The 21218-nt window shown below is 34.5% G+C and overlaps 2 protein-coding genes across 3 annotated transcripts; both read right to left on the reverse strand.

Annotated features, from left to right (window-relative positions):
• Positions 1-388: 388 nt before the first annotated feature.
• LOC140838721 (subtilisin-like protease SBT5.6) lies at positions 389-5502 on the reverse strand. The gene is made up of 9 exons (XM_073205235.1): positions 5287-5502; positions 4947-5139; positions 4659-4838; positions 4240-4351; positions 2313-2874; positions 2130-2227; positions 1676-2033; positions 1388-1601; positions 389-1306 (listed from the first exon to the last, which is right to left on the reverse strand). The coding sequence occupies exons 1-9, from the start codon at positions 5365-5367 to the stop codon at positions 771-773; spliced, it is 2334 nt and encodes a 777-aa protein (XP_073061336.1). The 5' UTR covers positions 5368-5502; the 3' UTR covers positions 389-770.
• A 3412-nt stretch (positions 5503-8914) lies between these two features.
• Positions 8915-18572, reverse strand: LOC140838722 (alpha,alpha-trehalose-phosphate synthase [UDP-forming] 1-like). 2 transcript variants are annotated; one of them, XM_073205236.1, is made up of 18 exons: positions 18149-18572; positions 16789-17194; positions 16507-16604; positions 15776-16164; positions 15515-15629; positions 15289-15390; positions 14925-15075; positions 12172-12260; positions 11796-11844; positions 11613-11713; positions 11241-11428; positions 10979-11096; positions 10528-10704; positions 10325-10447; positions 10159-10246; positions 9944-10074; positions 9767-9865; positions 8915-9672 (listed from the first exon to the last, which is right to left on the reverse strand). In XM_073205236.1, exons 1-18 carry the CDS (start codon positions 18188-18190, stop codon positions 9292-9294), a joined length of 2847 nt encoding a protein of 948 aa, XP_073061337.1. In that variant the 5' UTR covers positions 18191-18572; the 3' UTR covers positions 8915-9291. The 2 variants fall into 2 exon arrangements, 1 of the variants encoding a protein (XP_073061337.1); XR_012119647.1 differs by lacking the exon at positions 8915-9672 and having other exon boundaries at positions 10159-10224.
• Positions 18573-21218: the final 2646 nt, after the last annotated feature.

The following is a 21218-nucleotide window of genomic DNA, read 5'->3' on the forward strand; positions in this document are numbered from 1 at the left end:
GTAGCAGAAGTCCTGAGAATTCTAGAGGCTCTGAGTTGGCTAAAGCAAACGCACTTTCAAAATATTATCATCGAGTTAGATGGTAAGTTAGTTATTGACGCCTCACATCTTTCGATGCAAGATTCGTCCAGCCTCGGTTTGATTCTCGATGACTGTAAATTCCTTGCTAAGGAACTCAACTCTTGCCTTTTGTTTTTATTAATTGATCGACGAATCAAGTTGTTCATGTCCGAAAGGCCGAGTAACACCTTGCCTTTCTTTAATATCCGATTTAACTTTGTTTGATCCAGTTTAATCACACACACACACACATATATATAATGCTGAGGGAATAGAGATGGATAAATTTGTCGGCACACTTTGGGTTCTAAAAAACAAATGAAAAAGATTATTGAAGTAGTTTAATGTGAATAATTGTGGGAGATGATGGTCGGCCGCGGCTAATGTGGCGCCTCAAAGAAGTAACCAACAGGAATGGAATCTGCTGTGCACATTACTTGTTCCTGTTTGACTTTGATTCCCGATTTTATTTTTGATTCTTCTATAATTACTGAATTAGTATTATAAACGGAAATCAAACCATTAAGCTTCTCCATTTCCTGTCGTCACTTCTTTTGGGCAATGACATGTAAAAAATGACTTTTTTTTCCCTGCAAATTATTGACATATTAAACGGATTTCTCGATGCCATCTCTATCTAAATCTATACGAGTTCATGAACACTGATTTTCCAGAAACCAGCGGGGGGATAAAATTAGAACCAGAAAGAGCTAAGCTACTGAAACAGCCATGGGACTTCTGACATTATGGATTCCATCAGACCATGTATACCATCCAAATTCGTACTTGTTTTTCTCAATGGTATCCATCGTTTCGCTCTCAGTTTTCACTGTAATAGTGAATCTCTTCTTCTCCCCAGCACGGTTAAAGAACAGAATGGAAGGTGTGAATTTTACGGAGATTCCAGGAGGAGGTTTTGCGCTGACGAAATACACGCTCTTACTGCTGCCGACATTTGTGACCGTTCTTGTTACTGTCACGGTACCGTTTAGTTTGGGTATCGCCAGAGATGGATAATTGAGATTTGCCGGAGATGGTGGGTTTTCCGGGCACTTGAATGAATTGCCAACTTTCTTGATTCCACTGCTGCATAAGAAGAGAATATAATCATTGTAGGAAGCATCATACACGAGTCCTGGATCTGATGCTTTTGTGGGTCTGAAATGACCGGAACCAAATTGAAAAGGGTCGGCAGGAATGCCCGATGCGTCTGTAATCAGCTCACCCTCGTTGTTATTCAGCCCCGCTGCGAGGATAAAAGGTGTACTTCATAACAAATTTGCAGTTAATGAAGCATAAATTCACGGTTGAGGTTGAGTAAATTTACCAGATGTTATTAAAGCAGATCTTATGGCGGCACTGCTCCAATCGGGGTGCACGGCTTTGAGCAGAGCAGCTGCGCCGGCTACATGTGGGCAAGACATGGAAGTTCCCGAAAGAATATTATACTTAACAACCCGATGATCTAGTTCCAGCTTCGTTGGAGATGATGCTTCACTCCATGCTGCCAATATATTTAGACCTGGAGCCGTAATATCTGGCTGTGAAATCCATACATTCAGCATCAGATACCAAATGGGTTTACCCAAAAGTTGTATGTATACATATATCTTACCTTTAGAATGTCTGGTGAAAGAGTGTTGGGTCCTCTACTGGAGAAAGCAGCCATAAACGGTGCTGGTTTGGTGTCTAGAACTGTGGTAGCTGGTACTATATAAGCGGATGGTGATTTCGTGGTGGAAATGTAATTCAGAATCTTGAGTGCATTCTCGTAATTGACACCGGTGGCGGGAAGAAGATGGGCATCGGATGCTAACTCGTCTCCGTTGGCTTTGCTATTGCCTAAGATGAAAGCTATTCCTCCGGCCCTTTTGACCTCCATACCTTTTCCCACTCTGGTTCCATTACCCCTCAAGCATATTACGATCTTCCCTTTTGCCTTTTCAGCGGACAGCGAACCAGGTAAGCATTGCCTGCAAAAATAATTCAAAACCAGATTATCCAATTTATTATAGAAAACTTGTATTAATATTTGATGAAATGAAAAACCGAAGGTACAGATAATCAACCCGGATAAGTTCTTGGGCACTTCAGGCATGGCGACTTGACCGGCATAAACCAACGGATACTGTTTCTTTTTCAGCTTATAAGGAGTTACCGTTTCTCCCTGCACAAATCCAAGTAAAAAAACAAATGAATCTGTACGATTATTACTCCACAGATAGACAAATTTCTGAAAGTTAATAACTTACATCAATTTTCATGCCGTTTCCGAGCACAACAGACGACAAGAATTTCCGGTCCACGCTACTTGCACCAACAGTGATAATCCAGGGAGCAGGATTAGACAGCGTCTCCGGGGCAGGCCCGGAATTTCCCGCACTGCATGCAACCAAAATATTTTTCTTCGCTGCATGTAAAGCCCCGATTGCAATTCCATCGTCAGTGTAGGGAGTGGGTTCTTTGGTCCCGATCGATATACTCAAAACGTCGACTCCGTCGGCAATGGAGTCATCAATGGCCGCTAACATGTCTTCTTCGAAGCAGGTGTTGCCATTTTCTTTTCCCTGAGCTGGAATCGCCCAGCATACTTTGTATATAGCCAGGCGAGCCAGCGGAGCGCCGCCTGAGATGGTACCTTTGGCGAAACCCCCGAGGGCGGAGACATTGTCAATTATACGGCCGGCGACGGTTGAAGACGTGTGACTGCCGTGGCCGTCCTTGTCGCGGGGGGATCGGTAGTCGAGTGTTCTGTTCAGTGGCCCATAGTAGGCTTCGTAGCCTTTGATGTAATATCGGGCGCCGATAATTTTTCTGTATTTAAGCAAATTTTTAATTTCGATCAAAATAACATATCAAAATTTATTAATATTTTAATTAAAATATTAATATTTATTTTTCAAATGCAAGTCCACCGATTAATTAATTAATTAATTAAAATAAATTAATTAATTAAATTCAGTTAAATGCTCGATATCTGGGGGGAAATCTCATGTGCACGTCAAAATTTAATATTACTAATAAAAAAATTAGATATATTTTGTATTTACAAACAACTATTTTTACAAAATTAAAATAATACCCAATTAAATGAGACTTTTTAATGGATTACTCAAATAAGAAATATGCCTCACAAAATGCGACCCGTAAGACCAACTCACACAAGTTTTTGCCATAAAATATATAAACAGAATTGGCCAAACATTTTAGTTATTTATTTATGATACCTTTAATTATCTAATAAGGATTACTGCTTCAAAAAAAAATTATCTGATAAAGACAAAGATCAAATAAAATTAAAATTTGAAAAAAAAAATTACTAATTAAGATGTTAAACATAACTCTTTGATACTCGTATCAACAACGACTATTCTTGCAATGTTAATTATTATGATAATCGTAGCCAGAAAAACTAGTAAAGGCGTTTATTAATTATATCAATATATTTTAATTTTAAGAGAAAATATTCAATATAATAATCTAGATCGTTCTTTTTTATTATTGCCATTATTTTCAGACGTCACACTATGATAAAAATGACTACAAAAACAAAATATCAGAATTAAGATCCAACTTTGTTCACAAAAATAGAAAATATGATAACTTGAGAGGACAAAATTCATCATTTTTTTCTTGATTTATTAATCAAACGCAATTTTTTTGGCTATAATGATAAACCTAGCTAGTTTAATTCGGTCAAATTTCTTATAGTATACAACTCTATTTAGCATTTGCCATTGTCTGTAATGCGCAGAATGCATGGATGAAAAGGGCTGACAAAAAATTATTCATGAGGTATAATTGTACAGAGACGATGGAGAAAAAAACAAAATACTACAGGCATCGAAGGGATAGAAGCAGCTCACAAGATGGCAATATATTTTGGAACCACACATAATTAATTAATTAATTAATTAATTATACATGGCCAATAGATGCCCTTTGCTTCCGTTTTGATCTTTTTCATTATTTAATAAATAGAAAAAAAAAATCGTTGTATCGATCATGATTTCTTGGGATTTTTTGATTGAAAAGAAAAGCATGCAAGGCAAATGAATGGTTTTTTGCTGGATGGAAAACTCGACCCCTCGCTCCCTAGATGCGTCTGCCAGGCCTAGCCGAAAGACTGACTCGAGTTTGTTCCAAAAGGATGGCGGAAAAGGGTAAATGAAAACTCACTTGTTGCAATTTGAGGAGGTGAAGGCATCGCCAGATTGACAGGTTCCTTTCCATGATGGTGGAATTGGTCCCATCCCTTCGTCGTTAAAGCTTTTCGATTCAGGCCACACACCTGAATGATCAACAACAAATTCATCTCATACATGCCCATGAATACAGGGTTTTAGGCACTGAAATTTACATTTCAAGAAAAAGTATTGCTTTTACTTTTTTTCTTTATATTTGAATTGGGGCTCACACTCTATAATACCTAATGAAGAGACATAATCAACCATTTTCTTGTATTTATTTAAATGGTTTTTAGGTAAAGGCTACGAACAATGGTAGTACTTCACAGAAGGAAAAAAAAAAGAAGAAAAATACATATTTTGAAAGACAAATAGGATTTTATATTTTCGAAATACCGAAAATGGACATACCACTGTCCAGCATGCCAACAACAACATCTTTTCCATATCTTGATTTGAGCCATAAACCTCCATTCTTCACACTGGTGACTTTTGTCGTCTCTTGTAAACCTGCGAATTCCCAAGACCTTGTGGTATGCAATGAATACTTCCCCGGGTGGCTCCGAAACACTGACACCACTTCCTCCATCTCTAAAAATTCAAAACAAAAACCCAAGAATCATACACACAAAATCCACAAGTATTCACACAAAGAAAACCCAATCATTATTCCATGCTTTTATGCTAAATTTCACCGACGGGAAAGTTTTGAAGCTTCTTCCGGCGTAAGCAGCGCTGCGAAGCCGTTGATGCTGTGCTTGTAACTGTAAACAAGTGATGATCTTGCATCTTCCTCAGTTTCTTTTACAGAGAACAGATATGAGTGATGGGATTCACCGATTTCTTGAATCGTTTTTTGACCATCATGCTCTCCGAAATACACTATGTACACCTGAAATGATCAAAATTTGTTCCATATAATCCGTGAAAATATTGCAATATTCACTTTCATTTGCAGCATCACATGAAGAAGAAAACTCATATTTCAATTCTAATTTTTTCTATAACAAAAACGAGTCCCTTGCCATGTGGGTCGAACCTGTTTTTGATCAGTACATGATCCCAGGATTGGAAGAAGAAGAAGAAGAAGAATCGAGAGAAATATGTGAAAATTCTCCATTGTCGAAAGTTTGAAAGGGGCTCAGAATATTTGGCAGATACGCTGAATATTTATAGGGATTTCTTCGAAAACAATCTTGGCTCGATTCATTTAAGTATCCTGATTGTTTTGGTAAAATACTACATTATTTGGATATTATCCTTATTATTAATAAAGAAATATACGTTCAAAATATTTGCCAAGATTTATCGGGGAGAAAAAAAACTAATTGCCTATTCATTTGGAAGCGATTTTTAGTAAATTTCAAATTAATTTATTTGAAACATTTCATTGTGTACGATGTATTTGATGTACATTTCACATGAGTTAATCGAGAACATTAATTGTAGGTTCCTTGAATTCCTTCCTCGATTTTTAAGAAAGAAGAAGAAAGTTGGACTGGATTTTTGTACTCAAGATTCAAGATAAAAGAACTTTGTTTCAAGATAAGGATATATTGTTCTTTGTTGATATTCAGAAGATACTCTACATTCAAGTGCTCTTTTTGGATTCTTTTTATATTAATGGAAAATTACGTCTCATAACACGATATTTATTTTATGGCAAAAACTTGTTTGAAGCGATCTCACGGATCGTATTTTGTGAGACGGATATCTTATTTTGGTGATCCATGAAAAAATATTACTTTTTGTGCTAAGAGTATTACTTTTTATTGTGAATATCGGTAGGATTGACCCGTTTCACGGATAAATATTCGCGAGACCGTCTCACAAGATACATATTCTTATTTTATTTTTGCGAAAAACGATTAAAATTAAAAATAATAACAAATTTACAGGATTAAAACTGAAACTTGAAAACTTCCAAGATTGAAAATGTAAAACGGTCAAAGTTATAGGAACAAAATTGTATTTTCCCTCTGTATTAATGTTGAGGTAAAATACATACATACACACAAAAATCGGTGCTATTTTGGTCGAATTAATAATGAATGGATTAATTTGTTATTTAACTTAATCTGCAAAATATAAATGCAAAAAATATCATGCCCTAATTAAATACTGATGTTTTACATGACTAACATAATTTGCAGGCAGGCAACTGCGTTAATTTGAGGTATGAATTCCTGCATCGGAAAAAAAAAAAAACCACAAAAGAACATAGTCGGATTATACTGAATATCAAGATCTTGTAAGTTTACATTTATTATACTACCAAATACATGCTAAAACTATCAAAAGACAACATCAAAATGCCGGTTGGATTTCAAATTTGAGGCCATATAGGTGTAAAACAGTTATTGTAGATTGATTAGACATATTCTTTTTCTTTTTATTCAACACTAATATTTATATATATTAATGAAAATATACATGTATATTTGACTATTTGTATTAATACTTCTGATTAAAAAAACTTCATATTTGTTTCTCACCCTATTTTTATATATATATATATGTGAATTTTTGCTGTTGGACTACTCGAGATTGGTGTCTTTTGTTCGATTACCAAGAGTCGATATACGATGTAGACGAAAATATAAATACAAATTTACTGTTAAATAATAAGTCAAATTAATTAGAAATCAGCCAGAATTTCATAAATTATTTTTCAAAAATTATCTTCCATTTAACACATGCATGATTCTTGTTTTCACAGAATCAGAGAAAAGATACATAAAATGACCAAAAGTCCTTAATAATCGTTGATTCGTAGTCGTGTTTAGATTTAGGACGCGATTAATTTAATTTCCCATCACGACATGATTTAGAAATCTTGAAATGTTTAATTTTTGCCATCTATTTCAAGTTTCTAACATCAATACCGAAAGTATATATCATTCCCGTGCAATACACCATAACAAAGTCTACACCAACTACTGATGAAAATATAGAGAGAATAAAATGTATTTGACAAGAATATTTCGAAAGGGTTGACAACTTTTAGCAGTTGAATTATGCGTTGACAAATGCAAGATATGACACCATTTGAGACGAATGATCGAACATTGATTAATTACAAATCTTTATTTTATCACTTGTTTTACTCAGTTAAATTCTAAAAAAAAATAACAATTATAAATCATTATGTTAACCATATATATAGATTTATCGTTTATATATTTCATAAATTTTATTATCTCGATATTCGAACCAAACAGTCTCTTTAAGTAATCTAAATATTATTTTGTACAAGCGATTAAGGTAAAAGGAGATGGGAGGGCTAACAAGGACCACCATATTCCTAATGGCGTGCTTTAGGCCGGCCCTATTATTACTACTCTCAATTTTCCAACGCTCATCTCCAAAAATAATTACATAAAATTATCGAATTTTTCGAATATACAGCTTCCGGTTTGCTCGCAAAAATTTGAATTTTATGGTATATATCAAGTATCAATTTATGTTGCACAATTTTCATTAAAAATCTTGAATTTAGAATGGTATTAACGAATAATAATCAACTTGTTTAACTAGTGTCAAATGTCATAATCATCGGGCTCTCAACATCCATAGTATACCATTTCCTATCTACCCACTCGGGGTATGAAAGTACAAAAGGATGGGAGGTCAATTCATTATTCCGAATATACTTCCATTATCAACGACAACCATTTCAAGTTTTTATTTATTTCATTATTAATTATTGCGACATTATTTTGATACGATACGTGTTTGAACTTTGAAAACATTTTCACGTATATTTTGTGTACATATGTTTTTTGACAGAACTGTCATAAATCAGATGTGCAGTTGGTCAATTAGAGAGTTGTCTAATGCTGGTCTATTAGTGTGTTTTTTTAGACAATCGACAATTTTTAAAAACCTGATGTGGATTATCGTGTTTTTTAGACAAACAACAACGATTATTTTAAATTGTTTCTATATTTAACGATGATTTTGCTATAGTAGAGCATGCGTTCTAAGGGACCATGTCTTGACAGTAACCAACATCGACCAATCGCAGTTTCCATACCACATAATGTGTTTGTTTTTTTTCCATGGGCTATTATCAGCCTATTAGTTCAAACTCCATTGTTTAATTTGCTCGAATGATAAAACCCGAAAAAAAAAAGTTTTTATATGATATATTTGGTACTTGTTAAACGTGAATTATTTTATAATTGTCACTTTGTCCGAATTCAAAGAAAGAATGTGAAGGGGAGTCGAGTGTAATACGTTTCGAATTCCAACATATTAGGTAAATTCGATGTTAGAGTAGGGACACCGCCCCGATTAATTTGGGATCGTTGGATCTGGTCTTAAGACCAAGAGTATGTCTCCTGCGAGTGGTCTCACGAATCTTTATCTATGAGACGAGTCAACCATATCGATATTCACAGTAAAAATTAATATTCTTATCATAAAAAGTAATATTTTTTTATGGATGACCCAAATAAAATATCTGTATCACAAAATACGACTTGTTAGGCCGTCTCTAACAAATTTTTGCCTAAGGACAAACATCTCATGCATAGGTTCAAGATTTTAATTACATGTATCTAAAAACAAAGAATTCCAAAAGAATCAACACGATTCAACGAACATTGAAGTTTTACTCGAAATTATCGAGACAAGCTCAATCATGTTGTAAAATACTGCAGATGGGAACCATGATATATTTAGTTATTTGATATTGATATTTGCTGGATAAGGCTCAGATTGGAGCTCGAATTCCAACTGTAATGCAGGTACATTTGTACGCTCACATACAATTTCCAAATCAAAAGTTCACGAATATTATGGTTGTTTTCTTCAAACTTTACCGTGAAAGAAGCTCATAACTAGCAAGTTTGAAGAAAATAAACTATGGTTAAAAAAAAAACTAGATTTTCATGATCACGAATCCGAGTTTACCTCTAGGGAATTTGGAGAACCAAACCAATAACCATGCTAATCCTCTCATCGTCTTAGCATCACTTCAAGTGTCTTTATGTTAGGATTTGACCCATTTTCTTGATTTCCATGCATTACAGCAACAATCTCACTGCTGATAATATGCAAGATCTTTCAGCAATGATACAACTTCAGCCGATGATCCCAGAAGATATCTCGCATTGGAACGTTTTCTTCCCACCGCACATGAGAAATAATTTTCACTCTTGAGATCAAGAACTGATGAGCCTTCCTGCATTGTCATCTTGTCCCCTGTACTAGACCAGCAGTTCCCATTTCCATTACTGCTGCTATCTTTCTTGTCTAGCATTGGATAAGGAAGAGGAGACTTGCGGCAGAATGGCGAAAACTCATATTTTGTTGTTGAATTTAAAGTACTTCTGCCGAGGGAGTTGGGCAATTTGGCTCTTGCAGTAGGTGCTGGACCGGCAGGAAGCTCTGGCTCGAAAAATTTGTAAATATCTTCATCCTACAACATTTTTCCACTGGTAAGAGAAATAGCATGATGCTTTAAGAATTGTACCTAGTTGAAGTTTCTCCTGAAAAAAGAAGTTATATTTCACCTTCGCAAGAAAGTGCCCGACACAGAGAATATAATCAATTGGAGCTTTCATGCCATTGTGGTGCACGATTTCGCCCAAGATTCTATCTATTGCTGCACCCTAAAGAGACAAGCACAAGATTTCAACTTCGCTTAATTGTACATAGAAAACTTTAGTGTTATATAATTAGCGACTTACCTTTGTTACACCAACGGCACGGACCTCAACCGATCGCCCACCCTGGACTACATCTACAGAAGCATTTGAAATCGGCCCAGTCCACAGATGCTGCAACAGATCCTTCGATTGAAGCTTCCCAAATTCTACATCTAATTATTCATTCGAAGAAAATTAATTTATAGAATACTATTGAAACTAAACATAAATTCCGAGCATATTGCTTTTGAGATCACCTGCATATTTATAATTCCACACAAGTGATGTCTCGCGAAGTTCAAAATGAGAACGTGGAGTTCTCTCTGTAAAATATTCGAACACGTGCTGAAAAGATTTTCATTTGGGATGAGGATTTCATAAATACGAGTAACGGATGCTGAATGGTGAATATAACATATGCACCTGGACGCTGTCAACCCAGTCCATGTTTAGATTTTCAGGCATCGTAGTCATCCAGTCTTCTGTTGTAAGACGCAAAAACATTCCATGTTCTGCAGCTAACCACAAATTATAGTCCCCAAAATTCTGCAGAATGAATCAGTCAACATGTAGAGAATGTGCTGATACATATAAAAGCTGGTTGATTATCTGTGAAAACAGAAAACCTTGTCAAGAACATTTCTATTGCTTCCACTGAGGACGATAATTGTGGTCTTAGGGTCATCGGAAAGTCTTCTCAAGGGCTCTTTCAAATCTGGATGTAACTTGATCTCCATTTCTTTGAATTGATCAATCCTTTGTCCTTGAGTATCCACAGGTTCAGTTAGTGTTGCATTAAATCCCTGTGATTCGGAGTCTTAATCATTTATCAACATTGGAGATAACAAAGAAATCTTATTATGGAGTTATGTTCAATTAAAAGTCCACTATTATTTCTTTTGTTATAGCTTAGACTATTAATTAATACATAGAATTCATGGATAATCTATATATTTATTAACAAGATAACATGATTTCTCTAAGCTTTTGACATGATTTCATTGCACCAAGTGCAGTAAAATATTATTAGAAAAGGGTATGACATAGATCGTGGGAAAAAAAACTCAGTATGATTACCAAAATAAGCAACCGATTATTTGACTGCAAATAACGCTCAATAACCTCCTCTTTAGGAAGTAACGGCGGAATTTGGCGAGTCCTCAGCTGAGCTTCAACGACTGTGTCGTTGAGTTCACTACGTGCATAAAAGAAAACATTACTTCAATGGGAAAATCCTGCTCATACACACTAAATGGAACAATAGGAGATGCCTACAGCAGGGTAAATATAGATTTTAATGTTCAAAAGATATCAGAGCCCAAGTTTGTCTGCACTATACCTTACAAAAGTTTCGGCCCATTCTTGGGACGTGTGAGTGGTGATGTGAGTAAAATTGTGGCGATGTCTTTTTTCTCTTTCATCTGCTGGCATAGACAAAGCGTAAGCAATCGAGGCAGCCACTTCCGTGACATTCCATGGATTCACCAATATTGCTCCAGCACCAAGAGACTGGGCAGCGCCAGCAAACTAAAAAGCCGAAACAAAAATACATGCTTGAGGTGCAAAACTAATCGTTTAGATTACTTAAATCAAACTTCGATACATTCATAACTTGCATTTTATATACCATCCGAACAAACTGTAAGCCATCAAATTTTCTGGAAATATAATAGCCATACAACTTGTCAGGAGGCAGAGAATACATACTTACCTCACTTAGAATGAGAACCCCCTTCTTTGAGGCCTGGCAGGCCACATACTCATAGCTGACAAGATTCATTCCATCCCTTAAAGATGTTACCAGAGCAACATCTACAATGGTAAAAGGTGGGAAAATTTGCGATGCAGTTCAAAAGTTTGATGACATAGTTGGAACTATATAAGAAAAGTGTACCGGTGACAGCATATAGTGCACACAATGCATGAAAATCAAGAGACCGGTCCTGGAAACACAGAACAAAAAGTATTAGAATAAAGGAATAAACGTTTTATGAGAAAATCGCCAAAACATAATTATTTAGTTCTATTCTAAGATCTATCTCAGGAAAAAAAACTTTATACTTTTTAACTTGTGATCAACCAAGTTTCACACAACAATGCTATCAGTTATAATACAAGATAACGGACCAGATTTATATTCTTTCTTTTTGCAGTTGCTCTGAAATAATTAAGTTATAGTATTAATCCACCATTTAACACCAAAAAGAAAGATATAGGTATATCTAGCAAAAGGTTTCTACTCCAATATCAAATAAGGCATTCAATCTCACTAAATGATGTATGGGAACAGCGGTAAGGGTTCCGAATCTTCCATTTATCCGGCCCACAATTTCATGAACTTGAGATGAAAGCTTCTGATCTGCCAGAGATAAAACAACTTATTAGAATTAGCCAAAAGTACGACATTTATCTTCACTAGAAACGTGCACACGTCGAACCAATTCAATTTAAAATAAAATTATTTAATCCAATAAATAAACATGATAATTGCATATCTTACAAGTTATAAACAATGTTAATCATTTATATGTTACTTTAACAAATACTTTAATTTTAATCTTGCTATATTTCTCACACAATACGTATATATATATATATATATATATATATATATATATATACATATATGTTTAAATATTTATTACTAATTGTATCACAGAATATGAAGTATAAACAAATTCTTAGCGTCATTTATTATACTAAACACTTAGTATAAAACTACCTTGGTTTCTCTTATGCAAACACCTATCTGTACCAACTTTTATCTTGTTATCTAAAAAACAAAGCTCATAAAAAAGTGAGTCAATGCTCAGTACGTTCATAATCAATCATATAAAGAAATTAGACATATCTTAAGTATCAGACCAAAAACTATAAGTCGTTTATCAACAAATATCACGATATTATAAATTAAATCCGATAATTATTCAAATGATACAAGCATCTATTTCCGTGAAATTAATAATAATAATAATAATAATAATAATCACATGTATTTGTATATATCAGGGTCACTAATATTTTCAATCAACATAGCAACTATTGAGAAGAAGATTGTTGAATACAATAATTGTCTTTCCTGGGTAGAGCAATCAAAACGTGATGCTTGAGCTGATGTACGGTTTAAAAGATTTGAGTTGCACTGTTACCACCCACTATAACTTTTGGTCAAGCGACAAGCGCTTGGTCCTGCAGACCGAGCATTTGCTGCAAATATCAACTGGTGACACACTATATGTTTTTCCCTTTGTATTTTTCTTTTGTCTTAGTTTGACTTTAAATCTTTGTTCTTATTGATTTTTATTCTTCTAAATTATTCTTATAGATTTTAAGATAACTTCCTGTAGGTAGGGGTGAGCAAGATTTCGGTTAAACCGAATTAACCGACCGAACCGAGCCAATTCGGAAATTCGGTTCGGATATTTCGGAAATTCGGTTTTCAATTTAAAAAAAATCGGTTATATCGGTTAATTCGGTTCGGTTACGGTTTTCAAAATTTTGAAATCGGTTAACCGAATTAACCGATATAATAAATATTATTATTTAATAATTTTTTTTATTTATCAATTTTTATAAATATTTTAATTTTTAATTTTAAAATCGATATAATATGTATTAATTGTGTTCGAATAAAACTTATACATTTGTGATATGTGTGATTTTATGTTTTTATGCATTTGTGTAAAGTGTAGTGTTAAAAAAAAATTACATATATAATTAAAGTTAAATCACAAATTTTTTCAAAACTAATCGGTTAATTCGGTCACCGACCGAATTAACCGATTTTAATTCGGTTCGGTTTTCATCGGTTATGAAAATTAATTCGGTCGGTTCGGTTATGGCTAAATAATTCGGTTCGGTTATGGTTAATTCGGTTCGGTCGGTAACCGAATTAACCGAATACTCACCCCTACCTGTAGGACCGACGCTTACCGCTTTACCAATAGCTATAACTAGTGGTAATGGTGCAACTCAAATCTTTTAAACCGCACAACAACTCAAGCACCACGGTTCGATCGTTCTACCAAATAGGGACAATTATTGCACCCAACACTTCTTGGTTTCTATCTCGCCTTTATTATTGTTAATTAATTTAATTAATATACATTAATTATGCTACATTTCATGGAGATTTTTTATCCTAATTATTCTTATTGATTTTAAGAAAGTTTTTCGGGGTATTTTTTTATCTTTATTATTTTTAAATTATTTAATTTAATAATCAATAATATTAATAACTAATAAAATTTTAAGTTTTATTGTGAGATAGCGTCTCGGTTTCTCTTTTGCCTTTATCATTGATATTGATAATTAATTTAATTAATAACATCTTAAGTTTATTTTATATTTCTTTGAGCTTTTATCCTAAATTATTCTTATTGATTTTAAGAAATTTCTCAGATTATCTTTTAACTAATAACATTTTAAGTTTATGTTACATTTCTCTGAGCTTTTTATCCTAAATTATTCTTACTGATTTTAAGAAATTTCTTGGATTATATTTTGTCGTTATAACTGTTAAATAATTAAATTAATTAATGCTAATAACTAATAAAATTTTAAGTGTAAAAAGTCAATGAAACATATCAAATATTAGCAAACAATCTATTTAGAATAAATAAATGGACACAGATTAAAAATTCAATGAAGTATATTAAATATTGATCTATGTTACATTTCATTGAGTTTTTTATTCTAAATTATTCTTATTGATTTTAAGAGATTTATCGGATTATCTTTTGTCTCTATTATTGTTAAATAATTGATTTAATAAAAACTTTAAAAAAATAAAATTTTAAGTGTAAAAAGCAATTAAATATATAAAATATTAGCAATTAATCTACCTAGAATAAATAAATAGACACAAACTAAATTACTCATGGAGCTAAGCAATAAAATGACATGAAAAACCTCAAAAAAAAACCTTGAAAATGTCCCAAATATGGTAGAAAATGATGGTGAGGACATCAGTTAGGATCATTACCAACTTATTTAAATTGAGCATTAGGATGAGGATACATACACTCTGGAACATCCGTCCTTGTTGGTACTGCAATTTGTACAAGTACTACCTTGTCACGCCAAATTGGATTTTCTTCAAGGAATTTTTCGAATGCCAAAATCTTCTGAGGTATTCCTTTAATCATATCCAGTCGATCAACCCCGAGCATTACCTTTTGAAATGAGCACGAGTGGTATTAGAAACTAAGAAATTGAAGAATACACCAACACATCAAAGTAAAAAAAAACAATCATTTCGAATTTGAAAATCAAAGAGCAAGTGCACAACACTAGATTGTGTAGATGTTATAAAGAGAACACATATTAATGCTGGGAACAGTAAAAAATTCATAAGTGTTTATGGATCCTTCATGTGCGATATTTACCTTTCGTCCTTCGAATCTCTCTTTCAATTCTTTGATGTGATCCTTCACTTGAGGAAGCTCAAGGGCTCTAATGAATCGGTCAGAATCTATACCAATGGGAAACTGTAGTTCGGAAGTCCTAATGAAATTAGTATTAACTTAATAATGTGAAATAATGTGAAGCACTGCATTTCTTTTCAAATTATCCACACAACAACATAATTCTGGTATTCCATTATGACTATACCGCAGCTACACGAGTTAGCTTTCCTTGATCTTCCACACCATCAGGCGTGCCTTCTAGTCCAAGAATACGAGTACACGCACTTACAAAATGCCTTGCATAGTCATATGTGTGGAATCTAAGAGGAAATTTAAGGACAATAAATAAGTGAGATAGACACTAGTCGTTTACGAAAAGTGGCATGTACTTGCGGTGATAACTTGGTGTAAAATGATAACACAAGAAATACAGAAACTATTAGGCTAAACGTAAAATGGGACATACCCGACTAAATCAGCAGCAAGAACAGATCTTAACAGTTCTGACCTTGATGGCAGTGTCCGGTGAATTTCAGAGGAGGGAAATGGTGTGTGCAGAAACCAACCGACTTTCATTTTGTTGTTGTAATCTTTAAGGCACTTAGGAAGAAACATCAGGTGATAATCATGGCACCACACAACATCTCCCTCCTTGTAATGTTCATTTACAACGTCGGCAAACATCTGGTTTGCCTTCTTATAGGCAGCAAATTGGGACTGAAAACTACGCGTGGTAGCAAGACGATCTTCTTGTGGAAGCCCGAGATAGTGAAAAAGAGGCCATAATATGTTGTTGCAGTAGCCATTATAGTATTGATGGACAATCTCTTCGTCTAGAAACACAGGGATGCATCTCTGTTATAGGTACGATGATAAGCGGTAGATATTAGTGTCAGAAAAGTTAGTTAAGAAAGACGTTAGCAATGTCAGAGCTAGATACAAAAAAAATTGGGGGACGAAGCTAAAAGTAAAAATTGTTTAGATACAGGAGCGGAGCTTGGCATCGCTTTGTTCTTGTTTTTACAGATAGAAAAAAATACAGGATCAAAAAATCCACAAAGGAGGGGGCTAATAGCCCAATTAACCCCATCCCCCATTAATTCATGTGAATGATGATATAACACAATATCTGCAAAAGAAAAATGCACAACTCGAGAAATCGATGGCTCATTGACGTAGAACAAAAAGTTCACGAACCTTTTCGGCAAGAGCTTTAGTTAGTGATCTCTGTCCGACTTCATCGGGAACATTTACACCAGCCCACCCTATCCACCTCGCTTCAAACTCGTTGATACCTTTAAGAGGACATAATGTGAATTCTAAGACTGATCGCAGATAGATGTCCTAACTGTGTAGTAAAAATTGAAACACAAGTCATACAAAAAGACAAGTATAAAACTAGAACCTTACAGCCAACATTACATTGAATCATTTTGACCCATGGCTAAATGCAAATAGGCATTCTCATTTGGTTCTTACCCAGAAGAGCGCTAACTAGGCCTCCTACACTGATTTCAAGCGTCCACGTGTCTTCACTCTTTCTAACTGCAGAAACGGGCAGCCGGTTTGCCACTACCAGTAGCCTCTGTTTTGGGACTCGGGCATCTGGTGTCTCACTGCCATCATTCAGGGGTTTTGGTGAATCCATCCCGTTGAAGAAATCCAACTCTCGAGATGCCTTATCATCTTCGGACAAATACAGGTTATTTATGGTTCCAAAAACATCCATGTCCCCTTCATTGTCTCTTGACTCATCTGTGGAATGAAAAGATTTGGTGAACTTTCTTAGCTCTCTTTCTCTAAGTAGACGTTCCAATCTACTCGTGGGCATGGAGGGATTAGAGTTATAATGGTCTTTAAGAATATGTCTGATTAGTAATTCATCCTGCAGCAAAAATTCAGACACAACAATTCGCATAATTATTTTAATTTTAGTATACAAACATAATAATCAAGTACAAATCACTTCCCATATTACTTTCCACTTCACAGTCATTTGTATCTAGTTTTATTAGCGAACATACAGGACTTAGTTTAGAATTTACAATCGTTGGAGATTTACTGATACATGACTTTCCTGCTCGACAAAGCAAAAGTCTTAACAAGATTTTCCAATTTCTCAATAGTAGATTCATGCAAATATGAGCATTCTTATACTAACATTTTGATATCGGTTCATAGTAAGCGTCTTTGTGATAGATTCTACGAAAAGCAAGATAAATCACAGCGAATAGCCAAGAGTGACATTTATGAACAGACATAGTTACAAAAGACAAACTAAATCCATGTGATCAGTATTTATGCACATGGATCAGGAGTGAAACTTGTATTTCAGAAGTTTCCGTAAAATTTCGATCTTTTTCATATGGCCCACCCGAATTCGATGGCAATGAACAAAACTAAGGGCAATCAAAATGAGATCAAACCAAAACCAAGTCATCAATAACAGCTGTCCACCAAAAGAGTAATGCGTTTATTAGTTATATATGGAGCTCTTACAAAAGTAAATCAATTGTCATTCAATGAGTGATAACGTAAACACAAAATTCAATCGCCATTCAATGTCATAAAAAAAGTCAGGACAGTGAAGAACAGGCAAATCAACAATGTCTAAAGCGTTTCATTCTATTACATACTTGATCACATTTAGATTCTGATGCCCGCGTAATTCAACAAAGACAATTCAATTTTTAAGACGAGGGACAGTCAAAATCATATCAAGGAATCCGTCGCATTTCTTGAAATCAATAAACGATTGATTGCCCATTCCGAACATCGAGAATTCAATGTAAAGGCTTGTGGAAACCCAACAAAGAAACACAAAGATTCAAGATTTTACCAAATTGTTGAGCGAACTGCTGTTTCTTTGCGAAGACTCCATCTCCCCTTTTCTCAAACAGACATGGCCATCGATCCTCCTCCACAAAGAGACGAAGAACGCAAGTTGGCAAGAAAATAAGGATATTTTTATTGGCTGTGACCAAGAAATATACAGCAAAAAAAGAGAAAGAAAGAAAAAAATCTTGCAGGCGCAGATTTATCTAACCATATATAGATACGAGATGACAGCAAAACAGCTTTCTTGATCGCCGAATCTTCGGAAATGTGATGTGAACACAGCGTTTTTTACTATCCCGCCATGCAGATTTTGTGTGACAGGTGGGATCTATGAGCGTTAGAGTAAATGATAAGTTTGTTTACCTAACACCGAAAAAAGCGAAGCCAAACGTAAGCTTCGTAGAGTCCTACGTGTGAGTACAACGTCAGTGGGATATGGAAACTCCACAGAATCTTCAAGATTTTTTTTTTTTATCTTTTCTAGGTTCCAGATTTTTTTGGTTCATCCGTCTGCTGGACCAGGCTCTCTGAGGGAGGGGTTTCTACATTTGAGCCCAAATTGAAGCCCGTTAATGTTAGGTTCTGATTTCTAACCCGAATTTGATTCTATTAAGATTTGCAAATAAATCATCTTGTTTCGCATGAATGAATGATAAATGGTTTAAATTTTTGACTAAGTCTTTTGTGAGACGGTCTCATAAGTATATAACCGTGAGACGTGTTGACTTGATCTATAAATATTAATATTTTTTACGTAAAAAATATTAATATTTTTTTACGTAAAAAATAATATTTTTTCATGAGTCGAGTCAGGTCGGAGAACCGTCTCACGAAATTGACTTGAGCTTTGTTTAAATTTTACTACTAAAAAACATGACAAAATTAAAAGATTAAACAAAAATTTAGATTGGAATCCATGTAATAGATTCCAAAATCTCATAAAGTAATGTTATATGATTTCACACATCAAATCTTCTAGAATTCAATCATTCATGCAACCTTAAATCTTAATTCAAACTTATGCAGATTTAAAAGAGATATTTCTGATTCAATTTCCTTCTTGTTAATTGTCCTCATCGGTTGGATAAATAATCTTTGAGTGGTATATATGGGATTGGACAATCCTCCTCCTTGAGCTAGCTTTTGGGGTTGAGTTAGGTCCAAGTTCCAATCTTAACATGGTATCAGAGCCCGGGTTTCATCGTTATGTGTTGGACTGCCTATAATTAGGCCACCCGTTCTGCCCATAATTGGGTCATTTGTAAACTCCACGCTCCAGATGTTCATTCCTGGGCGTGAGAGGGGTGTGTTAATTGTCCTACATCAGTTGGATAAATAACCTTTGAGTGGTATATATGGAATTAGAAAATCCTCCCCCTTGAGCTAGCTTTTGGGGTTGAGTTAGGTCCAAGTTCCAATCTTAACACTTCCACACTCGCAATTTAGTTGTTGCTTAACATTAACTAGGACTATGCACACTTGCACACTATTTGAACTCAAATTCTTGATTTAATTACACCATAGATTTAGTAATATTATTTTTTATAATTATAAAATTTGAAATTCAATTAAATTATATTATACTAAATAAATGCATAAACCAATGCCATTTCAATAAATAAAATATAAAATTTAAATATGATAATATTTTCTTTTTTTTCAACTTTCATATACTTAATCCAACCTATTTGAGACATTTAATATACCACATTATTGAAACTTAACATAACTCAACCTCAAAAACTAGCTCCATAGGAGACGATTGTTCAAATCTATATATACATCTTTCATGAACTTAATTCAGCTAACATTTGTCATTTAATATTACCAAATAGTTGTGGATAATATGTATGTATATCCCTGAAACTCTCTAGAAACCGACCAGCTGGGCTTTTGCCAATGCCTCGTTGAGTTGTACTCTGTGTTTTGTAAATAGTTTTTTTTTTTTAAAAAATCTTTATTTGTAAGCCAGTAATGCAAGAACGGGGCAGGATACAACATATTTGATAAAGGGGGCCCTGGCCTTAGCATCCCTCCATCTTTGCTTTTGAACAGCATTACTTGTCTCTATTTGATGGCCGGGCCGGGTGTGAATGATGGAGACTTGACTTTCTTAGAGACAGAGGTATTCAAATTTCGTATAAACCGAAAAACGTAAAAATCCAAACCGAAAAAATCGAACACTAAATCAAACCGAAAGCCGAATTTTATAATTTGTGTCACGTCTCGAGTCCGGGCCCGCGCCTGCGTGACTGCACAATGAGCTCATATAGCAACTACTTCGTATTCATCCTCGCTACGAAAATGATTAACCCAAGTTGCTATAGAAGTCCATTGTAGTCCATTATAAATTCATTTTAAATCTTTAATTTTTCAGATTTGGGACAAGGGTATCACAATCACCCCTCCTTCAGAACGCGACGTCCTCGTCGCGGCCTGACCACTCGATCCACAGCGCCGAGAATCTAGAGGTGGCTCCTACAGGTTCAAGAGGTGGCTCCCGTCATGTAGTACTTTGCCCCGCATATTCAAGAGGTGGCTCCCATGCACGTAGCACTTTGCCCCGCATAGCACTTATTTTCCGGTGTTCCATGCCCGTGACCGGCTCTGATACAATTATGTCACGTCCCGAGCCCAGGTCCGTGCCTGCGTGACTGCACAATGAGCTCCTATAGCAACTACTTCGTATTCGTCCTCGCTTTACGAAAATGATTAACCCAAGTTGCTATAGAAGTCCATTGTAGCCTATTATAAATTCATTTTAAATATTTAATTTTTCAGACGTGGGACAAGAGTATCACAATTCGGATATAAATGTTAAAATCGAAATTTATTTGGTTCGGTTTCGGATTATATATGTCAAAATCGAACCGACCGAAAAAACCAAAATTTCGTTAAATTAATAATTTTATTTTTATTATATATTTTTTGAGATGATAGAAATGATGATTAATATTTTTAATAATATTTAGTTGATTGTTGTTTATATAATTCATTTAGACTTTATATTTAAATGTTTTACTATAAAATCACGTAAGAAGATAATATATTATATTTTAAAATATATTTAT

This window comes from Primulina eburnea, chromosome 8 (genome assembly GCF_022965805.1).
Source record: "Primulina eburnea isolate SZY01 chromosome 8, ASM2296580v1, whole genome shotgun sequence".
NCBI lineage: Eukaryota > Viridiplantae > Streptophyta > Magnoliopsida > Lamiales > Gesneriaceae > Primulina > Primulina eburnea.